Genomic DNA, 23,798 nt, shown 5'->3' on the forward strand with positions numbered 1-23,798 from the left:
CAAAATAATAAGAAGCAGAGATGTTGTAATAAAAGTTAAATTGATAATTCTCCAAATTTGAATCAAGATAGTTTTCCCAAGATTTATCACCATAGTCATTGAAATTCAAGATTATATAAGAGAAAAATGTCATGATAATTATATCCAATTTGGATTTTCGTTTATTAAAATACTAAGGCAACCCCAACTTTTTACATGGTAAAATCCTGAAACTTTGTTTCTTATCTCAATTTTATGAAACAAAATCAAGTGTAAAATGAAAGAATTCTAAACATTAGGTAATAAAAGTATTTTTTCTCATTCTATATGAAAGAGGAGTTAAACTCCAAACTATGTCTTAATACATATCAAAATTAAAAATGAAAGATGGACTTCCAGAGTAGCACAGTAAAGAAAGACTCTGGAAATTGTCCTAAGGGTATCTGGCACATGGAGAAACATTTATTCAAGAAAACCTACTAATTCTTAGTAAGAATAGCAAGAGTCTGTGGCACTTGAACCACAACCTGCTCCCTTATCCCACCCGACCAACCACGTGTTATGGAAGCTCTACCCCAGTGCTCTACTCCAGGCAGGTGTGGCCAAGATGGGAGATGCCCTCTCCCCTTACCTCCCAGTCTGGGGTTAGTTTCATTCTGGGAGAGGCAGGCACACCGAGTGAACAACGAAGTACACTCTGACCTAGGGTGACTTCTAGGAAGCCAGCCTTAAAAAGAAATCCCATTCACCTCTGGCAGTCTGGAAGACCTTGTGTATGCCCAAGGCTGAGCCATCTCTGCAGCAGTCAGAGAGGGAACTCCTAAACTAACCAGTTCAGGTTTATCTTTTTCCATCCTTTTGCTGTCAACCTACCTGTATCTTTGAATTTAAAGTGTGTGGCATGCAGACAGCATATATTTGGATCTTGTTTTATTTATTTATTTTTTAATTGACTCTGATAATCTCTGCCTTTCAAGACATTACTTTCGAGATTCCCTAAATCTTTGGCTTTCAAAATTTTTACTATGATGTGTCTGAGTGTAGCTCTCTTTTGTTTATGTTATCTGGAGGTCCCTGAGTTTTAGGATGTGTAAATTAATGTTGGAGGTTGGGAGGTTTTCAGCCATTATTTCTTCAAGTATTTTTTTCCATTCTTTCCTCTCCTTCTGGTGCTTCCATGTCCCATATTTCCCTGAAACTCTGTTCATTTTTATCCTTTTTCTCTGTTCTTTAGATTGCATAGTCACTGTTCACTCAAACATGTTGCTGAACAGCTCTAGTGAAATTTCTCATTTTGGTTATTTACTTTTCAACTCCAGAATTCTCATTTGGCTCTTTTTAAAAATTTCTATTTATGATATTCCCTCTTTGATGGGCTATCATCATAATATCTTCTTTTACTGCTTTAATTTGGTTTCCTTCGATTCTTTAAATACATTTATAATACTTGCTTTAAAGTCTATTTCAAGTATGACATCTAGGACTTCTCAAAGGTGATTTCTGTTGCCTGTTTTTTTCTTGCGTAAGGGCCACACTTTGCTGTTTCTTTACATGTCTCAATTTTTTGTTGAGTATTGGTGATTTAGATAGTATGTTGTAGCAATTCTGGATACTGATCCCATCCCCTCCAGGTCTTTTTGGTTGCTGGTTTGTGACTTGTCTGGACTATTTTAGGGAAGTCTATTTCCCCCACAGTGTGCAGACTCTGATGTTGCGACTCAGAGGGTGCAGCCTTGGCCATGGGTAGTCAGCCTGGGGTGATGGTGGTTTTTGGCAGGGCTCTCTTAAGTGTCTTTTTCCCTGAAATCTGTTAAGCTGTCTGCTTCTGTTGGTATCACACTCAGCTATTTCTCTCCTGAGCTGTTACTCAGGCTGACTGTGCTATTATTGTTGATAATATTCTGGAGCATAAATTGCACTGCAATATGATCCAATTAAATTTGGGTCCCTTGGCATGGGTAGTCTTTGAGGCCTGTCTTTGAGGCTTGTTCTGACCCCAAGAAGGCTCTTGTTAGCTGTCTCTTTCCCTGGTTCTCTCTGTTAGACCAGTAGCTGGCCTATGGTTTAGCATGTTGCTCTCATGGAGATACCAGCCTCCTTTGGATTGTTTACCACCAAAGTCTCCATTGTTTTCAACAGTGCTCACAGGCTTGAACTTTCCCATGCTATGTACCAAATAAAGTCAGTTCCATTCTTACTCTGTTCTTACTGCACATCTCTTCCCGGGGGCAGAACACCTGTGTCACTGCTCCACCAGTGGTGGCAGGGGTAGGAGCCTCTGGTTTTCTTGGCTTTCCCCTCCAGGTGTGGAACCCCGACCCCACAAGCAAGCTGGAGCAAGGGTCCAGTATTCTTGACCTGCCATGCATGAAGCAGAACTTTCTCTCTCTCTGTGGGGGCTGGGCGGAGGAAGGGAGCCCCAGGCCTCTCATCTGCTCTTGCCTAGAATAGTTTCCATAACATAGTGCTGAAAGGGGGGAATGAGAAACGCTGGAAGCCTGCCTCTTGCAACCACAGCCCTAGACTGGGAGCCAGGGAGAAAGGGAGCCTGGTGTCCTTGGCAGCACCTGCTAGGAACAGACCTATCATCACTCTGACTGGGGAAGGGTAGGGAGGGAGGAGCAGGTTGTGGTTCAAATGTCACCGACTCTCACTATTCTTTCTGAGGTTTAGTACATATTCTTGCATAAATGTCTCTCCATATGCTGAATGCCCTTAGGACAATTTTCGGAGACTTTAGTTTTTTAAAAATAATTTTCATCAGTTACAGCTGTTTTTCAGGGTAGAGGATCTGTGAAACCCTTAACAGTGCCATTCTGGAAGTTGACTTTCCCGGGATAGTAACTTTTTAATGAAAACCTATATCACAGAAAGGACATTATGATACTCAACACGTTTCATGCAAGGTGGAAGCAACATTCACTTCTTTTATATTACACAGAATCTCTCAAATGCTTTAGAAAATACAGTCTCTGACAGAGTCTGTGACTGTACTCCAAACCTTATACTCCCTTTTTTCCTTTAGTAACAGAACTCTCAAGGTTCAGCGACAGACATGGCTGACAAACAAAATACTACACTGCAAGCTCCGTTATAGCTAGAGACAAAATCCTATCTGGTGCAATGTGAGCAGAAGGGATATATACACCAGATCATGCCCTTAAAAGACATTACTTCCCTTTCCTCATTGCCACCGGTTGGAGGTGATATAAGGAATTGGAGGGGCCATATTTGATTACGAGATGGAAGCAAAGTGCTGGAGACAGCAGAGCAGCATTAGAGAAAGAACTTCGTTCCCTATCATGGGTTGGCTACCACACCAGTCTTGGAATGCCTACTTAATCTTTTATAAGAAATAAGTATAATTTAAATCTTAAGTCACTATATTTTTGTCTTTTTGTTACAGCTGCCTAAGCCATATCATAATTCATATGCTGCCATTATGTGGTTTGATAAATTTGATGTGAATAGTATTAAAGATGTCAAAGTAGTTATCAATAACATCAAATTTTCAAGCGAAGAATACTGAATTCTTAGACATTAGGCAGTTTTCACTGTGGACCCTGATGCTTAGTTTCCAGGTGCATGCAGAAACAACAAATTTTAGAATGTTCCTATTTCTTTGCCTAATTTTGATTGTTTATTATTATCATTAGAGATTATTATCTATATTGATGAACCAAATCTTTGAGCTTTTGAACATCTTCATAGTTCCTATGGTTACTTGGAAAACAATTTTATGACACACACACCAGAGATTTTTGTTGTTGTTGTTAAATGTTTTGTACCACCCGGAATTCCTGTTGTTTACATATGTAAGTCAGTGGTTTCCTGACTTTTCTACATCATGGCAAACAGAAAAGAGCATCTGCAAGGTACACTGGGTTAAACTGAAAGCTGATCAGGGCCAGAGGCTTCTCCAGACCCAGTTACTCTGACAGCTGATAGAAGTAGTCATTTCCTGAGGATCAGCATCTGGAAACCTCTGATACATTTTTATAGAATTGTATACTGGTAAGAAATCCTGGGAGCCCAAACAGGTTAACTTTAATAATATCTTTTAACATGTAAAAGATATAATTTTCAAATTTAAATTCTAAGAATTTACCAATAATTTTCTCTTCAAATAACACCATTCAGTTTTTTCAAATATATGCTATAGTACCAGAGCTATGGCTATATAGATTCATTAGTTGGTCTGTAAAGTATTAATACTGTAAATTGAAATATGTGGTCTTTTCTATGATCACACTCCTGTTTTTATAATCATCACATATAAAATACTTACATATTGATTATATCTTCAACTAACACTGTTTTCTTCGAAAGAAAAAAAGTGGTATTGTATAAAGCGATTTTTAAATTGAAGGACACCTAATCATCCCTTGTGTTTTCAAAATTTATGTTATATAAAACAGTAAGGAATGAAATAATTAGAATATAATATTCTCATTAAAATTAATAGAAGTAGTTAATGAAGCTCATACCAGTATGATTGTAGACAACATCAGTAATACAAAGAATATTCCACTCCTTTTTCAATTTTTCCACTAGCTGTCCAACATCAGTCCAGGTGTACTTTTTATTAGGTCTTGAAAAATCAGGATTTAATTCTAACTGATCAGCAAGGGAATAGCATGACCTAGATAGTCCAAGAGTCTGCAGTGGGGTAAAATGAATCATGTTGTAGCCTGCAACACAAGAAAAGAAACAAAGACCACTATAAGAAAAACTAAAGCAAAATGCAAAAACTAAAGCAAAGACCACTATACCTAAAACTAAGCAAAATGTAAGGTTAAACTTCCATAAGTAATTCTAAATGGCAAGGCAACCGTGCTACCAGAGAAGGGGTTAAAGACTTGGGTTTAAATCCTAGCTGTACCACAAGTGACTTCAAGCAAGTCTACTTAAATCTTTCAGGACTATCAGTGTCCTCATATGCAAGATAGGGATAATGAGATGATGTATTTGAAAAAAATCACACACAATGCCTAATTACTATTAGGGGTTCAATTTATATTTCTTGAATTGATATATTTATATGTAGAAAATATATCCTATGCAAGTATATCAGTACATCTTTCTCCTAGTTTTTTGGGTTTTTTTTTTTTTTTTTTTTTGCGGTATGCTGGCCTCACTGTTGTGGCCTCATCCCGTTGCGGAGCACAGGCTCCGGATGTGCAGGCTCAGCGGCCATGGCTCACAGGCCCAGCCGCTCCGTGGCACGTGGGATCCTCCCGGACCAGGGCAAGAATCCATGTTCCCTGCATTGGCAGGCGGACTCTCAACCACTGCGCCACCAGGAAAGCCCTTTCTCCTAGTTTTAATGTTCCATAGTACTTGTATTCTGTTTTAGTTATGTCAGTGAACTTCTCACTTCTTTCTTCACTCTATGTTCAAGTCGAAAGTAGAAAATTAACATTACCCTTTACTTAAGAGTAAAATACACCTTAAGTTTCATTTTACTCTTGGTATGTATGGCAGCACATGACTTCCACATGGAATACCATTAATCAAGGCTTGTTGAATTAAAATTATATATAATGATAATATATTTTATTTATTTATTTTTGGCTGCGTTGGGTCTTCATTGCTGTGCGAGGGCTTTCCCTAGTTGTGGCGAGCGGGGGCTACTCTTCATTGCAGTGCGAGGGATTCTCATTGCGGTGGCTTCTCTTGTTGAGGAGCACAGGCTCTAGGAGCGCAGGCTTCTGTAGTTGTGGCACACGGGCTTAGTTGCTGCACAGCATGTGGCATCTTCCTGGACCAGGGCTCAAACCCATGTCCCCTGCATTAGCAGGCGGATTCTTAACCACTGCGCCACCAGGGAAGTCCATGATAATATATATTCCAACACATTCTGGTAGCTTACTAATTTTTATATGTCAAAGTAAAGTCTTAGAAACAATAATAATCTTATTTTGTCATAGAGTTCCTTAATTTATTCAGTTGAACCATAAAATTTGCCATTTTTGTAGGCTAAAAATGGTCAAGTAACAACAATTTCATACAGTTCTATTTATGTTACTAAATGTACTAAGGAATGAAATTAAAAGAATTAAAGCCTTTGAAATCTATATCACAGAAGATAATTACATTTATTTTAAAGAAGAAGAAAAGAAAGAAAGCTGACATTACCTGATTCTTTTGCAACCCTAAGTCTGCTTTCCCATTCATCAAAGGGTCCCATACACTTGGATAAAAATGTCTGGAGAGTAACACAGTCCAAGGGTAACACATGATTATCAGCACCAACACGTAAAATAGGGTCCACAACTATGTAACCTCCACCACTTTTCTCATTTCTAAGGAAAAAACAAAAACTTCTCAATTAATGATAGGAAAAATAATTCTCATCTAATAGTCTGACTCTCTAATTGGAAAGTAAATTGTCCCATTTAAAAATATATTTCTAGGCACATAAAATCATTTAAAAAGTTGCAATAAAAGCTTACAATTACTTCCTAGAAACTGAAGGATCATATTCTATTTGCATCTCAGGAAAGCCCTGTAAAAATTGCACTGCCATGGTTCATATGGTAACTTTTTACAAGTTAGATAACTTCAAGTTACAGAATAAATTAACTTCTTTTTTTCACATACAGGACGCCTGACTTACCCTTGAAGGAAATAATACTGAAATGATCCAGCTTGTTGAAGATTAAGTTTACAGTACTTATCAGAATCATCTTCTCTTTCTGTTGGATTTTCCCATTCCAGGGAATGGAATTTTTCTCGATTAAATGCTTCTCCAGGAAATGGGTAATTTGTGTACACAGTAACTGCTTTTCCCTGTAAAGTTGGGCCTAATCGGAACTGTAGTTCAAACCCTAAACAAAAAGCACATTTTAATAAACTCATTGCAGGACTTAAGTTACCACATTAAAAAGATGTTTTATTTAAAGTATTATACAACGATGATTTCTCAACTATGTTTAAAAGAACTTCAAATATTTAATGCTGTTCTGGAACCACTTTGCATTTCAATTTAGCTTAATTTTGTATTTTAACATACAGTATACACCATAGAACTGTCTGCTCTGTACTGTCCCTCTCTTCTTCTCCTGGAAACTGATTCCTAGTCGCATGGCTACTTTGGGATATGACATGATTCCATTTCCCACGATTACCTCCGTTCCACTTCCTGAACTGCTCAGAGGTGGGCATCTACCTAGAGACTTTCACTGGTATTTTTCAAACTGCAGCAGAGAAAGTGAGTTTCTCTGTGGTATCAGAGTCTGTGATAGTACGTAAAAGTTGGGAGGTATCGTGGAACACTATCTTACCAGATAGAGCAAGCCAGTCTTCCCTGAGAGAAGTCAACCTCTAGAGAGGCAGAATTCAGATTTCTAACAGTTCTAGAGGCATTTGAGCCCCTGATTCCAGTTGTCCCTCATGTCTGCTCAACTCCAGAGATGTGGTAATAGAGGGTTAACAAGTGGCTGTGTGGAGCTGAGTGGGACAGGGGTAGGAGTGGTGAGGAACCCTGATTTGCAGTGTTTGCTGACTTCTGGAGGAAACAAGTCTCACCATGGTCCATCTCAAGCTACCAACATGGCATCACTGAACATGGAACTGGGAAGAGATATGCATGATCAGCTCTTGTGAGACAACGCCAGCAACTCCAGCATGCTACTGCCTCTGAACCTACTGTTCATGGTTTAGTTACTTAAGCCCTTCTTGAAATTCTGAAAGCCAAAACATTCTCACTTTTGCCTTAGTTAGGCTATTTCTTTTAAAATATATCTGAGATTTCTGTACTGCATTACAAGTATTTTGCCCTAAGAGGAAAAAAGTTAACACATTACAGTTATAACTTTATTATGAAAGAAAAATTTTTATTGGTTCAAGGCCGACTTTAAACCTTGATTATAATTGTTAGGATGTGAAAATTCTGACTATAGTAAAGTCTATTAGAAATTCAGGCATATATATTTTAAACATGGGTGTAACATTTTAATTAATGATGGGTAATAATAACTGATGAAGGCAGGGAAATTTAGTTCTGCTGCTTATAATCTTTAAGCTTAAGGAACTTTTTGAGAAGAAAGAAGTATAGTAATATTTATACTTTTGATACTTATTAAACATCCAGCAAAGTAATAAAAAATGACGTACTGAGCACATATGATGTAATAAGGGACAAAAAAGACAATGATCTCTGCCCTTGTGAAGCTTGAGTTCTAATGGGGGAAGGCAGCCATTAAACAATGGACATGACAAATAAATAAGAAAAAGTAGTATGGCAGAAAGGGATAAATGCTAAGGGACAAAAATCAGAGCAGTTTAAGAAAAAGGAGGGAAAGGAGTGATGGTGAGGAGACAGTAGCAACTTTAAATAGGATGGTTATTGAGAAGTTGAAGGGCGTGAGAGAAGTGAGAGAGTTAGCCTTATGGCTCACCCTGGCCATGGAGAGAAAGTGCTGACCAAGCACAGGAGACAGAGAGCACAAAGGACCTAGGATGGAAGCATGCCTGGTGGTTCCAGAAATAACAAGAAGGTCAGCATGGCTACACTGGAATAAGCTGTGGGAGTAATAGTAGGATATAAGGAAAGAAAGGTAACAGGGGAGCCAGATCATGCAGTCTTAAAGGTCATTGTAAGTATTTTGGCTTCTTCCCTGACTGAAATGAGCCAGTGAACATTTTTAAGCAGGAGTGACATGACGTATCTTGTGTGTTAAAAATATCCTTCTGAAGATGTCTGCTTCTAATCATAATGGAGTAACTGGTACTGGACTTGCCCTCTGATGAAAAACTAAAAGAACTACATTAACAACTGTTATCAAAAACAGGTAGAGAGGACTGTGATGCCTGAGAGAAGAATGATTTCTATGAACCTTCTAGTTATCAGACTAGGGGACCTTTTTGGACTGTGACACTGGGAGCAGGAATAGTAATCTCACTGAGTTGAGGAGACAGAGATTAGAGTTTCGGAGAGTGAAGAGACTGCAATTTTCAGGGCAGAGTATGACAAGAAGAGAGCTATGCAGAGACTGAGCTCCAGGCATTTACCTAGAGTCATCTTGAGTCTGCCTGAATACTAAACTGTACATGAGTAGGGTTTGACTACATAAGGCTGGGAAGAGAACAACTAGTGGGAGCTGTAAATTGCACAATTCTCAGAGCTCACTCAGGCCTGGGATACATTACAATTTTTAAGCAGCCAGAGTTAAGAGACCTTGCTGAACACCTGTTGTATTCAAGAGAGTCATGTATTAAGTAATAGGGTTAAAGTAGCCCTAGAGTAAAAATTACTATAAACCTATCCTATCAAAGCTTAAACACAAGCCTCAAAGGATTAAGCTGATCCACAGATAATGTAAATGACTTCTAAAATAAAAACTTATCACTCCTTTAAAGCAAGACAACAAAATCCAGAGATAAAAACAGAACATTCACAATGTCCAGCATCCAAGAAAAAACTGCTAAACAGAAAGAGGAGGTGAGGGAGTTGACCACACAGATATCTGGAATAGGGCATTCCGCACAGAGGAAACAGAGACCTAAAGGACTGAGACTTCTGCTTCTGGCAAAGATGGAATAACAGGGATTGGATTTACCCCACTCCCTGAAACTTAAAAGAAAGAAACCACCACCAAAAACAGAAAAACCAGACAAAGTATATGAAACAATGATTTTTCAAGACCCTGATCAGGCAACAAAAGTCAGTGATCCCTGAGAGATGGAAAGTAAACAAGATGAGCCCTACAATTGCCCCTGCCTACTTACTAACTTGAAAGAGTTTCCAGGTTGGGGCACAGGGAGAAGGAACCCAGGCAGACCTCAACTGACTTCCTGTGTTGAGGAGACGGAACTAAGAATCTGTGGAGATGAAGGCAGCTAGAGTTTTCAGATGAGAGTTGTGGATAAGGAGGAGAAAGCTGCACAGAGAACTCCAGAGATCTGCCAAAGGTCTCCCTTGAGTATTCAGAAGAGTACTGATCAGTGCACGTCTCTGAGAAAAATGCCTGAGACCAGGAACAGTGCTTGTTCTCACCAGCTAGACTGGGAGAACTCATAATTCATGAGGCACTGGGTAGAAAGTTCAGAAGGATCTTGCTTCAGTAGTGGAGAATAATGAGCCTCAGAAAGGGCATAGTTCTAGACTGGCTTAACAAATCATAAAAGTAAAACTCAAAAGACTATAATATTTCCAAGTAACTTCATTCCAGAGCAAAGACCAAGAACATTTATAAGAATCCAAAAATAGTCAGCACCCAACAAGGTAAAATTAATAATGTCTGGCATCCAAACAAAGATTATGAGACATATGAAGAGAGAGGAAAACAAAACCCATAACAAGGAGAATAATCAATCCATGAAAACGGACCCAGGAGTGACACAGATGTTCAACTAGTAAACAAGGTAGGATTTCAGTTATCATAACTGCATTCCATATGTTCAAAAATTTAGGTCAAGACATGGAAAATATTGAAACAAAAGAAAAAGATCCAAATCAAACTTTTAGAGATTAAAACTACAATGTCTGAGATGACAAATACAGACAATGGATTTAATGGATGGTGAGACGTGGCAGAAAAAAAGATAAGCGAATTTCAAGACACAGGAATAGAAACTATGCAAAAAGAAATGGAGAGAAAAAGAATCTAAATATTTGAAAGAGCATCAGACAATTCAAGTGGCTTAACATAAAGAGTCCTCAAAGGAGAGAAGAAGGGAGACGTAAATTATTTGAAGAAATAATGGGTAAAAAATTCTCAAATTTGGTGAAAACAACAAACTTACAGATCCAAGAAGTTCAACAAATCCCCCACACAAGAAATATGAAGAAAATTACACCAAAGAACATCAAAATCAAATTGCTCAAAACCAGTGAAAATGAGAATATCTTATAAGCAGCCACAGAGGAAAAAAGACACAAGTATGTACAGAGGAACAAGGATAAGGATGACAGCAGATTTCTCATGGGAAACAATGCAAGCAAGAAGACAGTGGAGCAACATCTTTTTTTTTAACATCTTTATTGGAGTATAATTGCTTTACAATGGTGTGTTAGTTTCTGCTTTATAACAAAGTGATCAGTTATACATATACACATATCCCCATATCTCTTCCCTCTTGCATCTCCCTCCCTCTCACCCTCCCTATCCCACCCCTCTAAGTGGTCACAAAGCACAGTGCTATGCGGCTGCTTCCCACTAGCTATCTATTTTACATTTGGTAGTGTATATATGTCCATGCCACTCTCTCACTTTGTCCCAGCTTACCCTTCCCCCTCCCCATATCCTCAATTCCATTCTCTAGTAGGTCTGCGTCTTTATTCCCATCTTGCTGCTAGGTTCTTCATGACCTTTTTTTTTTTTTAGATTCCATATATATGTGTTAGCATACGGTATTTGTTTTTCTCTTTCTGACTTACTTCACTCTGTATGACAGATTCTAGGTCCATCCACCTCACTATAAATAACTCAATTTTGTTTCTTTTTATGGCTGAGTAATATTCCATTGTATATATGTGCCACATCTTCTTTATCCATTCATCTGTTGATGGACACTTAGGTTGTGGAGCAACATCTTTAAAAGTACTGAAAGATTAAAACTGTCAGCCTAGAATTCTATACCTGTTGAAAATATCTTTCAAAAACAAAGGTGATAAGAGCCAGGTTTTTCACTGTCAGAGAAAGATGTTACCAATAAGCAAGGGAGACAGCTACAATGAACCCTGCTGTGGTGATATGAATCAGAAATATGAGTGTGAACTGCTATTTATTTATATATAAAGAATGTCAGTTTGGTTCAAGGCAAATCCTGAAATAGAGAACACATAGATATATTTCAGTCATGTCTAAACTTGCTCTTTGATAGAAGTAAATCTCTCACAGTGATGTTTGACAGGTGGTAAATTCTACACCACAATATTAAACATTGGGTAAGATATTCTTTGTGAAGAAAAGATATCAGTATAAGACATTAAGAGAATGCTGGACTCTTCCAATTTATGCTAATCCAATTAAATACTTCTGTATTTGCCTAGAGAAATATGAATGCTGTTTTATATACTGCAATACATATAACATGAGGGAATGGAAGTTCTAGGCATTCCTGGAAAAAATTATAATTTAGTGATAAGTTCTGCTAACCATATTCCTGGATTGGACCAAAATATGGATATAAATTTATTCACAGTAAATGGATTTAGCAAGCAAGAAACAAATTATTCAAATGTAGTTATTAAGTAACTTTGCAAAAATTGAGGGACTCATTTTTACTTCTTACTTTTACTATACAGTGAAACTAATAATTTCTTTTCCAAGTAGCTACATGCACAAATTTTTCTATAAAGCAATTTGGCATAAACATAGTAAGAATATTAATAAAGTTTAGATTTTTGGCTCAATAATTTCATAAAGACATTTATTTTCTGAGGAATTAACCAGTGATATAAATATAGATTATATATAAGGATGTTCATCACAGTTTATTACAATTAAATAAACTCACAACAAACTAAATATCTAATGATTGGAAATGATTAAATTATGGTACAAATTATGGTATTCTGTAAGCAGGAATAGTATAAAGCCACTATAAATCATATTGTCAAGGGATATTTAATAACATGATTACTTTTACTGTTTTCTTCTATTTTATGCATCTATATAGATCCTTTCAAATCCTTTCTGGAAAAAAGTATGACTGAAATGTGGCAGTAAGCAGGGAGGTGGAATTCACATACCATGACACTGTAAGCAGGTATCAAAATTGTTTAGATAGTATAAACCCAATTTTGTTTTGAAACAAAAAGCATAAATTAAAGACTTTTTTTTTTTTATAAATTATAAAAAGGTATAAAATTGGGAAACATTTTTATATTAGAGCTATAATTATGAAGAGATAGATTGAGAAGTAATTGCCCAAAGAATTAAAATGTGACGTTTTAATACTTAAGTGACTGTGAGAACTGTGAGAACCATATTTATATGATGAAATTTATTACAGAAGTAATGGTGTCATTTTGAACAGTACAAATATCAGAGATTAGCCATCTGAGCACAACTAAATAACCTGTCCCTTGTTCAGCTTATACAAATATTGTTTTTATAATTACACAAGGATTCAGAGAACTTGTAGAACAAAGGTTGAAACTCATCCAAAACCTCTAAAACAGTATTTGGATCAGTGGTCTACCTTCAGAAAAAAAATGACAAGTAGTCTCCAAATTTGAATATTTATTTATATAATATACGTGTATGATAATTTAATAGATCATGTAATTTATAAAACACAAAAATAAGAATAAGATGTAAATAAAATAAACAATATTTTAAATAATTAATTTTATTTACTAATTAATGGAACAAATCTTTTGGCTCTCACTGAAAGTTAATATTGGTAATATCTGTCATGAAAGTAATGTGATTAAATAAATTTCATTAATTTTAAAAGTCTTGGTTTAATATTGTCTGATAAAGTAATTTAAAGATTCCAAGTCCTATTTATTTTGATACTTGATTTAATGACCTCAGATTTGAAAAAAATACGACATAAAGATACCCAAATCCCAATGGATAAAGTTCTTGGTAGGTATGTTTACTAGTCCATGACCTTAACTTTTCAATTCCATTCATCAGTTATGTAAATATTTTTGTTGAAATGTGCTAGTAAATATAAATATTTTCCTTGACATACATCAATTGCTTTTACAAGCTAAAGAGATGTCCCATTTTATATATTGAAGAGATGATCTGAAAACCAACTGAAATTCTTTATTTGGTAGATTTCAAACAGATTAGAAAACTTTGTTATCAACTTTTAAAAGTGAGCAGATATTCATTTATATGGGTAAAATCATATGATGAAAGTGTTACTAAAAATACATATTCAAAATGCTCTCCCTGAAGCAAGGGTTGGCAAACTATACCCTCTTTCTGTAAATAAAGTTTTATTGGAACAGTCACACCATTTATTTATGTATTGTCTATGGCTGCTTTCATAGTACAATGGCAGAGCTGAGTAGCTGCAACAGAAAGCATATGGCCTGCAAAGCTGAAAATACTTGCTATCTGAACCTTTACAGGAAAAAAATGTGTTGAACTCTGCTCTACAGCATCAATTCCCAACAAAAGCAGTTTACTTTCACACTCATGTTTACCTCAGAGTTAGATTGTGTTTATTTTTTCTGATAATATTTTCTAAGTATACTATAGAAAAAGCTGTGTGTCATTTCTGAAAAGGACAAAACTAAAACAGCAAATTTCAAACACTTTCTAACTCATCTTTAAGTTTGACAACCTCTTGAGGTAAAAGAGGCATGTACGGTTACACTACCTCTCATTACAAAGTATTGTAAAGATGCTATTATTTAAGATAATATAGCTTGTATATCTACTTAACCTGTTTTAGGTAAAAGTGTAATTCATGGCAACATAATGCAAGCAAACCAGTGGCAGTATGACTGTCAACCTCTTCTAGACCTATAACCACCACTCTTTCCTCAGAATATATCTTTTTTATTATTAACGCATCTGACGTACAAACTGAGAGCATCAATATCAATTCATATATTAGCAAAATTTAATTACTTTAATTAAAATAGAATTTTTTTTTTGGTAGTGTTGTGCAGCTTGTGGGCTGTTAGTTCCTCGACCAGGGATCGAACCCAGGCCCTTGGCAGTGAGAACACAGAGTCCTAACCCCTGGACCACCAGGAAATTCCCCTTAGTTGACTTTAAAAATCAAAAATAGACAGGTAGATACGTAGACAGAAAGAAAGAAAGAGAGAAAAGAAAGAGAAATAAATCCTATTCTCTCTATATTCCAATAGACAGGTCAGTGTATACCCCCAAGGGTATATATATATATATATATATATATATATATATATATATATATAGCCACTTTGTAGACCTCTAATCCATATCCCTGAAACTAAAATTTTTATATACAGTAAATGAAACATCAGAATACCTAGAGTGTATCAGCTTCCATAATTAATTGCTCGGTTTGCTAAAATTAGCTTAGCACAGCAGCACATGGTGTGTTTATCTTATTCCTCATACACAAGGAATACTTTACTCAGATTAGCCATTTCCCTCTTGCAGGCAATTAAACTGGCAAGACGAGTGATTAAACTATTACTGTAAACTAAGTTTTTCTACCCCATTCCCTCCACTCAATCTATATAAACCTGACTCCTAATCAAGGAATCTTTATAAATATTTTCTTTTAAAAAAATAGAAATTGTAATTTGACTAACCTATATAAAAAATGGAAGAATTCCAGGTTTAGGGAATAATGATTTTATTCATTATTTGCCACTAAAAGAGATAGGAAATACAGGGCCAGGCTATCATTTGGCTAGAAAAGATAATTATGCAGTCTTGTACTTGTTAAATTAGAAGAGTCTATAGAGATATTAGCCTTGAAAATGCACAGGAATCATTTCTTAGGGAAAAGTGAAAAGGAAGGCAAAATGAAGAAGGGCTTGGTGAAAGAACCAAAAATTGCCAGAGCTTTTCTTTACACCTAATTGGTCACCAAGTCTTATGAATTTTAAAATGTCTCATACTCTGTCCCTTTTTTTTCAACCCTGATGTAGTTAAACCAGACATGTTTTTAAAATAGCCTTCTCCATGATTTCTTGTCTCCAATGTCCCTTCTCTTCATCTTTCACAGTATAATTGTCTTCTAAAATAATACAATGACATCATTACTGCACGAAAAAAATTCGACATGTTCTCATTTATATCATTTGGATGAATTTACTGGCTTTAACCAGAGTTACAGAGTTACCATATTCTTATTTTATAAACCCTTCAGAGTTCCCTCTTCAAACAGCCTGGCTAGCTTTAAATGGCACTTTAGTAATCAACCAGCAAGGATTTATTACCTGTTGTACACTGCATTAGGTTTGTAATAATTTCTATCTTCACAGATCTTAAACTCCAGTTGGACACTATAAGATTTTAGACACTGCTACATTCTTAAGCACTTAACTGTTCTATGCCCATTGAGTAATCAGAAATCAAGGAAAGGAAATAATAACAAATTAAGGAAAAGCTTCATGGAGTAGGTGGAATTTTAGCTGAAGGCTGAGAGGGAGGCAACACATAAAATGATAGTAAAGGGATTTAATAGATATACAGGAATCTGATAGGAGTGGAGGTGTAAGAACAGGCATGAGAAAAGCCACTGGGGAGGGAATTAACAAGGGAACTAGAAAGATATAGGACACCAATAATGAGGAACAATGAGATAAAATCTTGGCTAAGGAAGGCAGATTATAGACATTATAGAATGTCCTGGAAGCCAGGCAGAGGTGTTTAAATTTGACCTTATAAACACCAATTAATAAAAAGAGAAGAGATGGCATAAGAAGATTATTTCAGCATCCATATTCAGGCATATGGAAGAGACAGGCAGGCAAGAGGAGACATCTGGAAAGAAATTAGAGGGCTTAAAAAGAGACTTCAGTTAAAGAGAAAAAATCATCAAAGAATAGTACAGAGTTTCTAGCCTTGGAAACTATGAAAATGGAAAAGTAAACAGGGAAGCTGAGAAATAAAGAACATTTGAGAATTTTGAGGAGATGGTTTTGGACATGTTAGATTTAAGCAAATCTGACTGGAGCTATCCTAAGTCTCTTCCATAGCATGATACTAGGATGAAGCCAAGAATCGATGGTGAGAATAGACAGGTATAGCGATCTAGCAATGCCTTATATCTATTTAGGGCTTTAAAGCCATTTATTATTCATTTTGAGCCTCAAAACTCAGGAAAGTAGAAAAGCAGAAATTAATACCTTCATATCACAAATAAATTAATGTTTAGAATTAATGTGGCTTGCCCAAAGTCAAACAATTTGTTAGCAGCAGAGCCAGGAAAATTCTAGTTCCCTACTCTTGCCATTACACTCGCTTGCTTCCAAGAAGCAAGCAAAGCTCAAGGCCTTTCTTCCAAAAGGAGTCATCAGTATGGAGGCAACAGCTGAGGCCATGAGAATGTATACTTCTTTGAGGGCAGGAGAACAGAAAAAGAAAGGATTCCTTGCAGATATACACAATTAAAATGTGGAAGAAGAGAGCTCAGCAAAAGACACCACCAAGTTGACAGGAATACTTAAGAGTGTAGGAAAAAAAATTAAAACCAGAAAACTGCAGAGTCAGGAAAGCCTAAGCACTCAGTGATCTTAAATGCTGAAGTTGGAAGAAGATAAAGATTTGGCATGGAGGAAACACATTTGATGGACGAAATTTTTTTTAAAAATTTAGGTCTTGAGAAATTCAGGGAAAAAAGAATTCTTCAAATGTTTACTACTATCAACATTCATTTGGTACAATAATAAAGGGGATTGTATTTTATTTTTCATACATTAAACTTCTATTGACTACTTCACAAGTTATATTAACATAAATGAGTGTGAAATGCTTTTTTTAATGCTGAAAAATATAAAGTCTAAGAAAATAAAGCATCTATTTGATAAGTCTTATAGAAATATAATTTGATCTTTTAAATCACAGCTCAAATATATTTCAACACAATCTGATCAGTTATTTCACTTTTTCAGCAAAAAAATATTTTCAGCTTTTTTACCTTCTCCATAGTTGAGAGGCTTTTGACAAACATAAATAATAGTTTACTTTTTGCTGTGATCTAGTTTACTAATTCAAATGTCTGGTAAAGGAAAAGAGCGAGAGCTATAAAAAAGCAAAACTACAGATATACCCAAAGTAAAATTACTTATGAAGCAATTTCCCAAGTTTTAATAGTAAATGCTAATGGAAATAATACGGTCAATCTTCCGATTATAAATGCAACTTCTGTCTTAAGTAGAAGTTAGAATGCAAAGTAAAGTGAACAATTTTATTCTCATTCTAACATGACAGATATAAATAAAACATTTTCAACTAAAATCCACTTTCATTAGTGATATTGTTTAGAACACAGCAACGTCTTCGCACAAATCAGGTTTAGATAGGTCCTTGGAAATGATGTCTAAAAGTTAAAAGAAATTTTAACATGACTATGAATTAAAAATGTAAAAGACACAGAGCTAATCAAATGACTTACTACTGACCTTGTTCAAGTCTGAAGAGGGTCTTTTCCAGCTTTTCCATTTCGTTCAGAAGTAAAATCCTAATCTGTTTACTGTGTCCCATTTTGGCTTCTAGCGGATTTGAAATATTTCAGAAGAATGAAAAGAACTCCGAAATCGAATGAGGTGCCCCTAGGAAACAAAAAAGGAATCAAGATAAAGAAAATAACTGTACCTTAGATTCTCTAAGGCTGACAGCCACACTTACATGTTCAAAATGTGTTTTAACCCTAGCAGAGAAACGAGAAAGAATGAATCTTATACATAAGATCAGAAAAAGCAAATTGATAGTTGTTTCCTCCCTTCGAGCACAAGACCGAAGCAAAAATTACAGTTTAAAAAAATGAAGTATTTTTACATAATCAATACGTTTTGGAAAGCCTGGAGCTCGGTGGGGGGGATGGGGTAAAATTCCCAGTCCCAAGCCAACCGGCTTCAAAGACTTTCATATGGCACTTCTGCTTACAAGAGATTAGCCTGCTCAAAGATAACAGGTGGGAGATCTCCCCATTCCCAAATTCGGGTCGGAAGCCACCAATGGGGAGATGAGAACAGAGGGAAGCAGTTGCTGTCCCTAGAATAGCTGCCGTGGACATAGAACGTACATACAGAGCTATAGATAGAAGGAACGCATTTCCCCGGGACGCCGGCGACATTCCTAGCACTTACACCGAGCAAGTTATACGTGCCGCTTCTGGGACACTGCAGGGCCCGCGACTCTGCTGTTAAAACAGTCGGGGGAGGAGACGCAAAGGAAAGTTAAAGGGAAAAGGCAGGCTGCCCAGGCGCAGAAAGAAGCCGCCGACGAGGAGGGCCGGGCGCCGTGAAGGGCAAAGGGAGGGGCGGCGGCAGCCGAGGCAGGGCCGAGGCCGCTGTGTGAGTGACAGAAAGCTTCTCCGTGACTCCGCCTCGCGCCGCTCCCCGAGGAGACCCTCGATCCCCACTGGGCCTCGAGAGCACACAGCCGGGGTGGGAGCTGACAAGTCCCTTCGCCCACTTCCGGGAATCTCCGCACCTGCTCGCCCCAACCGCTAGTCTCGCGAGAGTCCGGTCGCCGGCTGCCCGGGTGTAGGAGGTGGCTGAGGACCAGGCGGCGGGCTTCCTTTTTTCTCGCCCGGAGGAAGGTGAGACGGCTGGGGCGTGCGTGCCTCACCTTTCACAGTCTGCGAGCGCGTGGTTGAACATTAAAATGCCGCGGTAGGGGGCCGCGAGCTAGGTTGAGTTGCACCACAGCGTCGTTTTGTGGACCCTCTGAATGGCGGGAGGCAAGCCACCTGGCTTCCTGTGCCATTTCTACCACATTATGTTTTGTGTCTTCGTTTTGACTTTGTTACGTGGCCTAAGTTTTCTTGGCCTAAATTCCCTGAGCCTTGATTTCCCCGTGTCTAAAATGAGGGGCCTGGCTACAGTCTCAGACATTACATCCTTCGCATGTCCACATTTCTAGTCCTATCACAGAGCGGGCCCGTCTTCCTGAATACAGACATGTAAGGACTAGGTGGGTGAAGTGTGGCCAGTCTGTGAACGACCAAGGGGCAAATACACGTGTGTTTACAACGTCTGGTTGCACCTAATGTACACCACATAGACTTGAAGATCGTCTGAGACTAAGAATCTATATTGGGTATAGCTGCACATATTTTAGGCCAGACGTTCAAGACATGGTGCAGATGCCTAAGGAGATTTTATGCCTGAGGGAAAAGGAAAGCCCATTTTTCAGGGCCTTTGGAGGGCACCTAGGGATCATGAGAAAATGGACAAAAGGTCTGGAGTGTGGAGAAGAATCTTGCTTTCTTTACTGTGGAATTACTGTAGGTCCAAGAAGAATAATGGGTTAAAAACTAAAGATACTGAAATGTTTGCTTGTTTCAGTAGTTTTCTGAGAATGGCTAGTTGCAAGTGGTGCAAAACTGAGTTTGGAAACCCACAGCTCGTTTGTTCATTCAACTGACATTTATTGAACACCTACAATTTGCCAGGCACATAGGTGCTGGGAATGCGGCAATGAAACAAAGTCACTGCCCTCATGGAACTCCTACATGTGATTGGTAGCAGACAGATAAATTAAGTAAATTACATACAATAATTAAAGGTCATAAGACATAAAGCTAAGAAGGGGAAATTATGGAAGAATCAGGAGAGGGTGGTTTGCAGTTTTAAGTACAATAATGAGTAAAGGACTTGCTGGTAAATTGACATTTGATCCAAAACAGAGAAAGAAGGTAGAGGATATCCAGGGCAGAGGGTTATACACATAGGTACAGGAAGTGCAAGGGCTGGGATGTAGGAGCATACTTGGTGAATTCAAAGAGGTCACTGTAGCTGAGTGGAGTAGAGGTAAAAAGTTAGGACAGATAGATGGGGAGGGGTGAGTGGCCTAAAAGGCTTTGTAGGCCATTGCAAGGACCTGCACTTTTGCTCTGGGGAAAAGAGCCATTGGAGGATTTTGAACAGAGCAGTGACATAATCTGACTGACTTTTAAAAGGGTCACTCGGCAACTTTATAGGGAATAGCTTAATAAACCTTAGGGTGTGGTTAGGAAGGAAGCAAGGAGACCTGTTAGGAAGCTATTTCAATTATCTAGGCAAGACATAGTGGTGTGTGTGTGTGTGTGTGTGTGTGTGTGTAGCAGTGAAGGTGGAGAGAAGTTATTGAACTTCGAATCTATTTTAATGGTGAAGCCTACACCACCTGCTGGTGGAGAGAAAGGAGTCAAGGATGATTTAAAGGTTTTAGCCTGAGCAACCAGGACATTATTTCTGTCCAACAGAAATATAATATGCCACATAGGTAATTAAAATTCTTCTACTAGCCACATCAAAAAAAAAGTAAAAAGAAACAGGTGAAATTAATTTTAATAATATATTGTATTTAACTGTATCTTAAACATGATTTCAGCATGCAATCAGTATAAAAGGTTATTAATGAGGTATTTTAGATTCCTTTTTTGTACCGTCTTCTAAATCTAGTGTATGTTTTACGCTTCCAGCATGTCTCAATTCTGATAGCGACATTTCAAGTGCTTGATAGCTTCATGTGGCATGTGGACAGGGCAGAAGAAGCTGTCATTTAGTGAGAGAGGAAGCAAAGGGGAGGGGCAGGATTGGAGGGTGAAATTCAGGAGTGTTGTTGTAGACTGTCAATAAGCAAGTGAAGATGACTGTCCACTTGCTTGAGATGACCATCAAACATCCAAGTGGAGATACTGAGTTACCATTTGTAGCCCTGGTCTCCAAAGGAGTGTTTTTCAAATTGTGAGTCGTAACCCATTAAGGGTTGTAAAATTGATTTATTTGTTGCAACCAGCAATTTTAAAAAAGAAATAAGAAAGCTCTGAATGCACTGCATCTAATAAAAGTATTGTTTCACAAAACTTCTGTTTCTATTCTTATGTTTTGCTATGCTGGGTCATGTATTCCTCCTGCGGGGTCAGGGTTAAAAACAAGTTTAAGAGCCACTGCTGTAGAATGTATGCTGTGTAAAGTCGTAATAATTCATGATTATGAAATGGTGCCTGGGTTTGAATCCCAGCTCTGCCTCTAACTAGCTGTGAAGCTTTGGAAGATACTCAACTTCTTTGTGCTTTGGTTTTTCCAACTGTGAAGTAGGGATAAAAATAGTAACTACTATTAATTAAACAAGGACTTAAGAACTGTGCCTAATACATACTAAGTACTGTGTAAGTACAAATATCAGCGCTGACCCTGTTGTGAAACATAGTCCACATTTATGTTTGTCTTCAGTCTCTCCTTTCCATACCCCCTTTGGATTTCAGGTTTTCCTATTACTGTCTCATCGCACAGCCCACCTGGTGATCACTCTTCACCAGGGCTCCAAAATTAGCCTTGCCTGCTGTCCTTCCTCCAGCAAAACACTCACTTCAGTGCCCAGCATTTCAGCCAGGTATAAGAAGTAAAACAGATTGATGAAGTGAATTGCTTTAGTAGTGAATTCTTCTTAAACAAACACTTAAATTTAAAAAGAAGATTTGTTAATCCAAATGGCCTTAATTTGGGAGATTTCATGTTGTGAAAGAAAGTGAAGAATGTTAAGTAATGAAAACATTATGATTTAATGTGATGTGTCTCTAAGATTAAATTTATAAGCAACATATTATCCTTCTTAAAAAGAAAAGACCCTGGCATGCTATTTGCAAAGTTCTTGGAATGCCAGTGAATTTGCAGTCTAGGGCAATAGTGGTGCCATGTGCCGCCTTCATTTTGGTGAACATTTGTCATGTGCCTGTCCTGTGCGTGACAGCGAGCTATATATACACAATAATCTCATGCTGGAGTTGTTAGGAGAAGACTCTCCTTGAGGAACAACTGATGGATGATCTCAGCTATTTGGCAGAGACTCTAGTGTTTTCTAAAACATTGATATTAATGCAGCTGGCGAGTGGGAGAAGGGCTGTGGTCAGAAGGGGCTTTCTTCAGGTTTGTGTATGTATGTGTATGTTTTCTGAAAGGAAAGGAGTTATTTGGGGGCATTATTTATGGTTAGGTCCCAATTCTGTGATCTTCTGGGTCTGAAGTAGAAGGGCTGCCTTATTTGGTTTTTATATTCAACAGTATTTTCTGTGTATTTTGTTTTGTAGCAATAGTATACTGATATTATTAATAGTTTTATCTTATAAAATTTGGAACTGTGTTTCCAAAATCCCTTCTAAGGTGAATAATTTATTCTACATGTTTTGAAATATCCAAATATAGCCAGTGAGGAGAAGAAGGGAAGATAGGAAAGGAAACAGAATTGAAATCAGAGAGGTGTGGAAAAACAGTGATTTTTCAAAAAGGAAAGAGTACAACATCTCCTTTGGAGATAAACAAACCTCAGATTAGTTTCGGTCTCTCTGAATTACAGTTGATTCATCCATAAAATGGAGAGAACAACACCTCACTTGTGGGGTCACTGTGAAGAGGAGATGAAATAATGAAAGCATTTAAAGTGTCGTTTGGGGACTTCCCTGGTGGCGCAGTGGTTAAGAAGCCACCTGCTAATGCAGGGGACACGAGTTCGAGCTCGAGCTTTGGTTCAGGAAGAGCCCACATGCCATGGAGCAGCTAAGCCCATACGCCAAAATTACTGAGCCTATGCTCTAGAGCCTGCGAGCCACAACTACTGAGCCCGCGTGCCTAGAGCCCATACTCCACAACAAGTGAAGCCACCACAGTGAGAAGCCCGCTCACCACAAGGAAGAGTAGTCCCAGCTCGGCGCAACTAGAGAAAGCCCACACGCAGCAACGAAGACCCAACGCAGCCAGAAATAAATAAATAAAATAAAATAGTGTCATTTAGCATTTAGCAAAAATTAAGCTTTTAATAAGGATAGCCTTAAAAAAGAAGGGGTGATGGGGACTTCCCTGGTGGTCCAGTGGATGAGACTCCGTGCTCTCAATGCAGGGGGACTGAGTTTGATCCCTGGTGGGGGAACTAGATCCCACATGCATGCCACAACTAAGAGTCCGCATGCCGCAACTAAAGGTCCCTCATGCCGCAACAAAGACCCGGCACAGCTTAAATAAAATAAATAAATATTAAAAAAAAAAGAAAGAAGGGGGTGATGACTAGTTGCCTTTGCTGGGTCAAAGATGGCCGTCAGACAAAGTAGATGAAGAGGATTCCAGGGCATGGCAGAGACAAAAGACATCACTGAAAGGTCTCTTACTCCATGAAGTATAAAGGTGAATTCAAAGAGCAAAGTCAGAGCCCAAGTTTTCAGCCTAAATTGTACAAAACTGAGGAAGGGTGGAGACTAAG

At 37.8% G+C, this 23,798-nt stretch overlaps 1 protein-coding gene across 2 annotated transcripts in view; it reads right to left on the reverse strand.

Annotated features, from left to right (window-relative positions):
- The window catches only part of AGL (amylo-alpha-1,6-glucosidase and 4-alpha-glucanotransferase), a 79,046-nt gene extending 60,015 nt beyond the window's left edge, over positions 1-19,031 (reverse strand). For both annotated transcript variants that reach the window (XM_082833793.1, XM_082833792.1), the window contains exons 1-5: positions 18,707-19,031; positions 18,020-18,169; positions 6,599-6,809; positions 6,118-6,284; positions 4,467-4,670 (exon numbers count right to left, since the gene is read on the reverse strand). In XM_082833793.1, the coding sequence (XP_082689919.1) occupies positions 4,467-4,670; positions 6,118-6,284; positions 6,599-6,809; positions 18,020-18,101 (664 nt within the window). In that variant the 5' untranslated portion in view covers positions 18,102-18,169; positions 18,707-19,031. The remainder of the gene's footprint in view (positions 1-4,466; positions 4,671-6,117; positions 6,285-6,598; positions 6,810-18,019; positions 18,170-18,706) is intronic.
- Between the last annotated feature and the right edge of the window lie 4,767 nt (positions 19,032-23,798).

Source organism: Leucopleurus acutus (genome assembly GCF_964270905.1).
Source record: "Leucopleurus acutus genome assembly, chromosome: 2".
Classification (NCBI taxonomy): Eukaryota; Metazoa; Chordata; class Mammalia; order Artiodactyla; family Delphinidae; genus Leucopleurus; species Leucopleurus acutus.